The 9,767-nt window shown below is 44.9% G+C and overlaps 1 protein-coding gene across 1 annotated transcript in view; it reads right to left on the minus strand.

Moving 5' to 3' along the window:
- Nucleotides 1-691: 691 nt before the first annotated feature.
- SUSD6 (sushi domain containing 6) overlaps nucleotides 692-9,767 on the minus strand; it is a 43,785-nt gene continuing 34,709 nt past the window's right edge. The window contains exons 3-6 of the mRNA XM_010162204.1: nucleotides 7,657-7,854; nucleotides 4,584-4,722; nucleotides 2,946-3,367; nucleotides 692-1,152 (exon numbers count right to left, since the gene is read on the minus strand). Coding sequence (XP_010160506.1) covers nucleotides 1,127-1,152; nucleotides 2,946-3,367; nucleotides 4,584-4,722; nucleotides 7,657-7,854 — 785 coding nt within the window. The 3' untranslated portion in view covers nucleotides 692-1,126. The remainder of the gene's footprint in view (nucleotides 1,153-2,945; nucleotides 3,368-4,583; nucleotides 4,723-7,656; nucleotides 7,855-9,767) is intronic.

Genomic DNA, 9,767 nt, shown 5'->3' on the forward strand with positions numbered 1-9,767 from the left:
TGAACCACTTCCAGATTACATCTGAAAAGTGTTACCTCTGCCTGAAGATCTGACCAAAAGGAACCTACGCTTTAGTGAACTACCTTAACTGAAAAAGCTTTCAGACACACAGTTGATTCAGAATTGCTGGGCCACAAATTTGGTTCCAGTCCTGATGCCTCAGTAAATAGGGCTAATTCATAGTTAACACAGTTGGTTAACTGAAAGTCTGCTTTACATCCTCCAAGCTTTCTGGACCCTGCTAACCACTGGCTATTCTCCAAGGCTATTCTATGAGCTACCATCAGGAGCTGCTCTGGCACCAGACCAAAGCTGAAAGGGTTGTTTTATTAGCAGTACAGTCCCCGCTTCTAGAAACACAGCATAACCAAGTGGGCTGCACAGGTAGAGAAGGAAGGAGGAGATAAAAGTGACCTTTGGGAATGGACTCCTGCAGAGATGGTTTTTGAGAAAGGGGCAGAGGGCATTCCTACACGTTGGACTTTTCAGCCTTCAGCGCTTTAGCAATTCTCAATGAACTGTTATTGCACAGATAAGTTGTAACACAGCCCATCTCATTTGAGGCACTTCTAGACATCACAAGCTGCCCTAAGAGATCCCTCCCAAGCCCAGCTTCAGTTCCAGTTTTGTCCTGCCCTGTCACAAAGAGAATGCTGGTAAAAGAGCCTATATCACATATATACACATATACAAACTGTGTCTGCACCCAGAGAACAAGCGGTTTTAGCCCCTGCTCTCTGGGCAGCAGAAGGGCTAGAGAGGCTGATAAGCTGCAACAAGCCAGTGTGAGGAAGAAAAAGGCACAAGAAAAGAGCAGCTCTTCAGAGACTGCTGTCAAACATCTGGCTGGGGAAGAAGGGAGGAGAGCTCACATCTACTCTGTTCCTTGAGCCCCTGATGCAGATGGAATGGGGAAGCCAGCGCTGCACCAACTCCGCTGGTGTATCCAGGAGGCAACCTGGCGACATCCTTTGGATCTTCAGCTGAGGGTGGCTCTGCTTGGAGGTATCCAGGGTACAGCTCGTGAGGATGGGGAAGGCTGCACAGAGTGCTTCTGTCCTGAAGGCAGGGGGAGGGGAGGAGGAAGAAATCCAAGAGGGAGAAGGCTAGACAAACACAGCAGGCCTCATGCTTCCTTCAGTAAGGGAATATCTGAATGGTGGGGAGAGAAAAAAAGATAAAGTAAGTAAAACTTTTGCAGTTCAATGCACACCAGAAAAAACTACTGGTGAAAGCAAGACAGGCTCTCACTTCCATAATGAGATAATGCAGTGGTCTTCCTGTCATCACAACACAGTAGAAGGGACGTCTGGAGGACTGCTCCAACCTGTCCCTACGAGCAGGACCATTGCCAGCTTCAGCCTTGAAAGTCTCCAAGGACAGAGAATCCATCACCTCTCTGAGTGCCCATCTGGTCCTGCATTATCCTTCTAGCACAAAATACTTTCCTAATGCCCAACCTGAATCTGCCAAGTTACAGCTTGTGGCACTGCCCCATGCTATATCTGGCTGTGAGAAGAGTTTGGCTCCACAGTGTTTTCAACCCCCTGTAAAGTAATTGTAGTCAATTGTTGGCTTGGCCCTCAGCTGCTTCTTCAACAGATTAAAGAAGCCCAGCTTCCTCAGTCACTTCCCACAAGCTCCTGGCTATCTTGGCAGGCCTCCAACAGAGCCTTTCCAGTTTCTCCACATCTCTTGAACTGGAGGTCCCACAACAAGATAAGCTATTCTCAGTAAAGCCTCACCAATGCTGTTTAGAGGAAGGTAATAACTTCCCTTAAGAATGACAGTTTCCTTCTTTCCCATGACCTCATCAATTTTTTAGTTTCTAAAAACGTCCAAGATATGCTTCTTACTGTGACAGGGATAGCTGGAAATACAAAGATCATACTTGCCCTTTAACTTGAATAAATGCAACTTCCTCCAGTAGCTGCAGCTTCCTCATCTTTGAGCCACAAACACAAGCTTTATGGTCTCCTGCTGCAAGGGGCAATCTGCCACTGTACAACAAGCCTTAGAGGCAATACATGTTTCCAGGCAGTGATAAAAATGACACAGTGCAGAGGCAACATCCTCTAATTTCTACACTGCAGATATTTTTTTTTAAAGATTCACTTTTGGATTTCTGCTGTTTACGCACGTCAGGTTTAATGCCCATCTCAGGACATATTGCCATTTCCACCCCTTTAACTGTTTTTACTGCAAGGGTTCTGCGTGGTATTACTGTGGCTCTAGGGCTTGACACCATAGAAAGCAGAAGTTCTGCCCTGAGCTATCTGCAAGCTAGTTACACTTCTTGTGTAAAACAAAGCAGTCTCTGCAGAAGCAACCTTAAGCTGCAGCTTCACATCAGCTCCTTGTAAAGCCACTCCTTCAGGGCAGAATAGATGTGAAGAATGCAAGATGCACTGGCTGTTTAACAGACTTGCTCCTCTGCACAGTAAAGTTCAAGCACATCCCTTTTAGATCTTCTCCCATGCCAAGGCAGCACTGTATGCACTGTGGCAGTAAGCTGCTTACTGAAACAGTCTAAAAATTAAGAAGCCCAGACACCACAAAGGTTTTGTATCCCAAGCATATCCTCCCACTCCCACCAACTTGTTTTCCACAAACACAGCTATTTTACTGCATTTGCACTATGATGCTGGAGGCTGGCAAGTCCTTTGCTAAGACAACAAGAATGAGCAGCAGAACCCCAACAGTCTTTCCAGACTGCTGTAGGCTCCCATGTCTGAGCATGTCACATACTTCAGAAGACAATGTTTAATACTGCTTGCACATTTAAGTTGTGAAACATGCTGTGGAGACTGGGACACCTCTTTTCAAAAGTCCTCTGGTGCCTGACATACATACGAGCATTCTTTGCCATTTTCATCCTAGAAAGTCAACTGCAGAACCTACTCTTATAAGGGTCTCCTTCAGTGCTCTTTGCCTAAGTCACGTACCATCTGTGTATTCCTCAGAGGAAGTGAGTGATAAAAGGCTCTGTATGTCACTGCTTTCTGAATCCTGGATCTCTTTGTGTACAGGTCTACTGCTAGCCATGCCAGCTACCCAGGAAGAGGTAGCAGCTTGATGCACAAGAACAGTTTCAGCGCGCTGAGAGCCACTGGCTTCACACAGTCCAGAATGTCCAGGAGCTTCATCTTCTCTTTCAAAGCTATTGCAAGCCCCTTGGTCCTGCTGCTGCATCTCTCTGGTTCCATTCTGCCCAGCTCCCTCGGAGAGCACGATCTGCACTCGGGAGTCCGATGGTGGAATGCAGTTCCCTGTGCTGCCATACACCGCTTCTTCGTAGGATGGCAAGGCCACTTGGACACCATCCACCATGATAGAGACCTGATCTCCAGACACACCTTGGTCTCGCCTCAAAAAAGAAACAAAGAAGGGGGAGGGGAAAAAACAAAACCAAAACCAAACAAGTTGAACATTTATAATTTTATATATATGTTACCGAGAACTCCAGTAATCTCCCACAGCAGAACTCTAATGCTCACCATTATTTAGGGGAGAACAGACAGAAACATGAATGGTGGTTTAACAAGGTCAAGCAAGCATAGCCTTGCAGCCCTACTGTGAACTGCCATAAACAAGAGCAGGGGCTGTAATTCACAATGCCTGATAGATTTAGCAGCAAGAACTGAAAAGGTTACAATGCTTCCCACCTCACCTGCATCCATAGCTAAATCTGATAAAAACCACAACTCAGAGTCCTCTGCTATTGCAGATGGCAGACAAGAAAGAGCTCTGACCACCACTTATTTCAGCTTCTTACACTTCTATATTCTGCAACACCCAGCACTGCTTGTTCTGCCACCTCTGTTGTTGTCAAGATAACCTCTGTCAGGGTGGGTCAGACAGCCCTTAAATTGGCACAGTGCGAATCACCTAGGCTGCTGAGTCAGAGTCCCAAGACTGAATTTTTCTTTTCCAGTGGTTTGGACTTCTTCAGAAAAGGGGAAACTCCAGGGCCCCACCTCTCAACCTCCCCACTGCTGGACAGTTATGTCTCTGCTCTTATTTAGGGAGTACTAGTAGCTGGTCTGGAAGAGAGTCCACAGAGACTGTTGACCTCAGTTAGCAACAGTGTTATGGTTGGGTCTCTCCTCTCATCCACAAACCCAGGCCAGGAAGCTTCCTCGCACAGCAGGAAATGATGGCAGATTTGCATGTACATCTAATCAGCAGTACTGCTTGAATTTGCATCCATAGGATCTCACAAACAGACTGGGGGAGATACAGATATACACCCACACGCATACTGTGGCAGCTATCCAAGGCTGGAAGAGGCAGGAGATTGATTTATAGCCAGACTAGCAAGGATCATAACTTTTAACATTCAAGGCCAAGGAAAAAGGGCAAGGAAACCATTCAACAGATGGTACGTTAGAACGGGGACTGTAGCTGGGTATTACAGACCACTGTTTCAGACTAATGCTGGACTATGAGGCAGAGATGCCAGGAGCAGAGAACCAAGGTGATAAGTTGCTCCAAAAGGAAGGCCTAAACCAAGTACCTTAAAGGGTTTCTGCTGCAAAAAACCAGGATGCCTCTGAGCCCCTCCAAAGCCCAGCTACGCTTACCTGCTATGATGGAATGACTTCAGCTTTGGCTGCAGCAAAACAAACAGCACAACTAAGAGCAGAATCAGGGCGACAGAGCTTGCTGTGGAGGCTACTATGGACAGTGTGGGTACTCCAATTGTTGGAGGAGAGTCCTTTTCTACAAAATCAAGAGGAACACAAGGTAAAATAATCCACTCCCTTAAATCACTGCTATGGGGAAGGAAAAACATCCATGTTGTCTGCTCTCAGGAGTTATACTTGGGTGCACATGTGAGGAGCCCACATTTCCAACACAGTCAAGCCACATCAGCTATCTCTTATAGAGGACAGTTCAGAGCTCAAGCTGACAGCCCTCTGTCAGCTGTAAAGGGAACCTAAAACAAAACATGCACATACAAGGGTCCTTTGGGAAAACACAAGGCAAACACAAAAGCAGTGCAAGCAGTCCATAGGAACTGATAGGGTCACGTTATATATATAGATCTGTCTAGAGCAAAAGCTAAAAAATGTCCTGATGTCACCAGCAAGGCCAATAATTGTCTAGCACAGTAAGCAGGATTATTTGAGGCCAAACAATAGGAGAAGTTCCAAGTAATAGGTTTTCTTGGCTAATGGAACAGTCTCACAAAGGAAGGGGTGGAAGTTACCTGGGTATATTTAAGACAGCAACTATTCCATTTCTCTCTCACACAAACATATGGCAGGGAACAGAGAGGGAAGGCAGATGTTGCTTCAGAATGCAGAGTTTTCAGTGTTAGATAACATGTCCTGTTCATGTTACTCCTTCCTACCCTTCCTCAGCTGTACTGCGTGACTGTACAGGAACCAATTTGGCTTTTAAAGGTCCCTTGCAAGACAGGAATAAATTGGGAGTGGAGAGAGAATGGCCTAGAGCTGGTATTGCTGAGCTCTGCATATCATGCCTAGAAGGCTACACTAGTCCTCTTGCCTCCCTAGAGCAAATAACTGTCTGTATATACGTTGCCTCTGTCCCTAATTTGTGTCTTTGGTAGAGATCTGGAAAACCTCACTTCCCCATTGGCAAATACTATCGTGCATTTCATATTCAGGACGTTCCAATGTATGCAATTCCTCAATTCCTTTTTGCTACATTTAACACATTCTTCAGCAGCACAGGTCTCAAACTGCAGGGGGATGCAGGCCACACTTGCAGGTAGGGCTGATGGGAAAAAGAGCATGCAAATAGAAGAAAAAAAATGGAAGACCACTGTTTTTAAGCCTACAGCCCGAAATCTACACCCAAAACAGGCATGTAAGCTGGAAAACTAGTTTGCATTTTCCACATCTTCTCTTGGAGTCAAACCCTTGGGTTTAGTTGCTTTGAACTTGTTTTCTTTAAATTTTTCAGAAGTAGCTTGACCTCTCCCCAGGGAAAACCAATGCCTGGTACGTTTTTCCCTATGGCAAATTGGGTTGAGTAAGGATTTCCATTTTCAGCATTACTCAGGGCATCGAGCATGCTGACAGGGAAGAGGGTAAGCAGGTAGAGGTGCTCCATTTTCAGCATCAGTACATGATGCTGCAAAACTGCTCACTCCAGCACATTTGCCATCTCATATTCCAACAAGATGCTCACTAACTCATACAATAAACTGTCAAAATGTTAGGGGGCTGACAGACTCAGAGCTACACAAAACATCTGATAACTACTACAGATTTCATTTACTCAATATGGAGCAGGTGGGACCTTATCCATTACCAATAATTTTAAGGTCTTTCTCTCCACAGTCTCCCACCTCCTCTTCCTTTTGTGAAAGAGATCTGCTAGTTAAACCTCAACTGTCTCTGACCCTGACCAGTTATTTCAAACCGTGGGTCAGATTTTTGAGGCTCCATATTTTTGATAAGGCTACTGATCCTTCAAGGACACTGAAAAAATCTGAGGGATTGCTGCTCATCACAACACAATCCCTTCAGCCCTGACATAGACCAAGTGCTACCATGCAGGAACGCCACCCAGGGAACACTATCTAAAATAGCACAGCTTTATTCTCCAGCCTGGGCGCAGCAACAGAAAAGGGGACCATTGTGGAAAGGAAGCTTATGCTGAATTTGAAAAGCCTCTTCAGGACCTTGTTGCTGCCAGGTAAACTAACAGTTCGCTTCCTTATACATCATAGGCTGTTGGAGTGGCTGTGACAGAGACACTGAGACACTATGGAACAGGCCAGGATGTTCCAGAGATCACAGGCATGCAGTGAGTTCCATAAAGAGCTTGAAGAAGGTGCTTCTCTGTTTCATTCCAATTAAGCTAACACATTTGCTTTATGGATTACGAGACTTGTATCACAGAGTGTACATCTTGCTGACTCAGGATGACTGAGCAGTAAGACTCTACCAACAAGTCAAACTTGAAGAGGGAAGGGAGTTCTCCCTTTATCCAGTATGTATGCTTTTAAAACTAGAAGAGTCATAGACAAACTAAGAGCTGTAGGACGAACATTTTCCTGTGAACTTCTTTACTTTCCTGCTTTGATGGAGGAATTCCTGTTCAGCTGGGAGAGACCCACATAACAAAAGTGGAGAGAAGTGGAAATCATTTGTCAGCAATGTCCTTTCCTGCCAGTACAGTGAAAAGCAGCACCATTGAGCTCTTTGCCACAGGAAGCCAACAGTTAGTTAACCTGTTTGCAAAGATCAGCTCTACACAGACACACATGTGCACTTCTGGACAGACGGGTAAAACACTGAGGGAGGTGTACTGTCAAACCCATACGGAGCAGAAACAGACAGCATGGAAAATGCTTTAGTTAGGGCCTCCCCCATTTCTGGGAGGAGAGCTGTCAAAATAAGAGGCTTCTCCTAAGTAACAAGTTGCCTCCTTTATACTGCTTTCTATGGGTTGTCTCCTTGCATGAGAGACTGTGAGCTTGCATCTGGTGGGCTGTTATGGAAGAGATGTTTTTAATAAAGAGCTGTGACCGTGAGCTGCATTTATGAAACTGCTGGAACAACGAGAAGCAGCTGTATGGAATTCCTTAGCATCACACTGACTTAGTGTTTAAGGATAATCTGAAAAGCCAATCCAAGGGCAATTCTGACTGTCCCAGGGGAGTCAAGGAGCACTCACCTGGGCTGAGCCTGCAGCTGACTTCCATGGCTGGGTTCCACTCTCCATTCTTGCAGGTCAGATATTTATAATCTCCTTTCAGCATGTAGCCTTCGACGCACAGATACTCTATGACACTGCCCGAAGTCAGAGGGTTGTTGCAGGGGCTAGGATGGCATTTATAGCCTCCATTCTCAGGCTGTGGTGGCTGAGGACAATCTGGAAAAAAGAAAGCATCATGGAGGATATCTCAGAGGAAGACATCTGTTGCACAATAGATATGGCACAAGGCAGACTTCCACCTACAAACACCCACTAAATTAACTACCAAAACTGAGATGAAAAACTGTTACACAAGCAGAGAACACTGCTCAGTTTCACCTCTGATAAGTCTTTTGTGATTGCCAAATACTGCTTGTTACCTCAGTAGTACAATCTAGTTGGCAGTCATCAAACTGGTCATATTTTTGAACAGTGACATGCAAGTTTGTTACAACAGAGATTCCACATGAGAGGGGCCCAGAATATCCTGCTATCTTTTCCCCTGAGCTGTTTCACTAGAGACTGGAGGGAACCTAACAGACAGGCCTTCCTGATATGGAAAAAGCACAAGACCTCCTACTGAAACGAGTGAAGAATGCAAAGACCCCACTCTACTGGGCATACAAAGTCAAGGTACAGAGCTGCCCCATAAGGCACCTTGGAAGCCTGCAAGAACACATCAGTTTTAGCTATTTTACACAGATATACCACCAACAGTATGTAAACCAGACCTTTGCTACAGTAGAATCAAATATTCTAGCCTATTTTTAAAAAGGAATTACTTATATTACAAATATATTTCTAAAACCCCCTCTGTTTACCCATGTGAAGTCTGGAGTGCTGAATGCCCTTTACATTTCTCCTTGCATCTCCCCTATCCTGACTAATGACTATAGACATAGAACATGCCAGAAATAGTCTTGTGATAATTTTCAATATCCATTAAAAAAAAAAAAGAGTCATGAATGAGGAAACTGCACTGAAAACAGGATTATTTGTATTGCTTAGAATTTCCTCTCCTCTGGCAGGTCACAGTGATCCCGCAGAGCAGCCCCTGCTGACACCAAGTATCTGCCTGGCTGAAAGAGGGAGAAATCCAGATTTTTCCTTTTAAATCAGCTCCCTAAACTTCAAAAAAGAAAAACCATCAAAGCTCCTTCCCGAGATATTTTGGGGTATGGAAAATCAACGAGCCCACACCCCTATCCCATCACAGCATGGTGATACAGGCCTGCCCTTAACCTCTGGAGCATGCATTCCCAGGTTCTGCCTCCAAGTGTCCCACTTACTGCGGGACATACAGTGAGAAACAGCTGGGCAAAGTTCGAGTAACTGGATTTTGGGCAAGATTTAAGAAGCAATAGAAAACTTTAGAGATTCATTCCACTGAGGAAAAATTTGCTTTGTTGCTGCAGTGCAAATGACCCTTGAACCTAATCACATGTGTCAATGCATCATAGGTAGTGCCTTGTAAATGCCAGGAAACTCTAAGATGAAGTGTTGAGCAAAGCCAAAAATCACACAGAATCACAGAATGTTAGGGATTGGAGGGGACCTCTGGTATGAGTTCTGCCAGCTTTATAACTGCAATTCAATTCACTTATTGAGAGAAAAGGTTAACAGGGGTCTAAGCAGCAGCTTTTCAAGACTATTTTGTTCTTGAGGAGATTTATTCTTAAACAAGTTTCAGCTGTCCGGTGCCTGATGAGTATTAACTGTTGCCTCTTCTGCATTTCTTTATTTTTCCTTTCTGCAACAATTTCCCATTTTGTAACCAAGGTTTTAACCCTTTGCCTTATGAGGCTAAAACTTGCTTTCACTTTAAGCCTGTCCAACACTTACTGTCAACTGGGATCAGCTGAAGTGACAGATTCATGGCACATTTCACATTCAGGCACATAGACTAATGACCTGCTTCATATGCAGCCCAGGAGAGGGTTTTTTGCTAAATTGCAAGGACCTATTTGAGCACCAGAAATATTCTCAGCAGTTTAACAGGTACCTCTCTAGGCAATGATAGAGCTGTGAGGAAAAGTAACTGTTGCCACAGCAGTTGCTGAAACTCAAGAGCAGAGAGGACAACTTCCCTA

Source organism: Antrostomus carolinensis, unplaced genomic scaffold, assembly GCF_000700745.2.
Source record: "Antrostomus carolinensis isolate BGI_N321 unplaced genomic scaffold, ASM70074v2 scaffold12172, whole genome shotgun sequence".
In the NCBI taxonomy this organism is placed as follows: domain Eukaryota; kingdom Metazoa; phylum Chordata; class Aves; order Caprimulgiformes; family Caprimulgidae; genus Antrostomus; species Antrostomus carolinensis.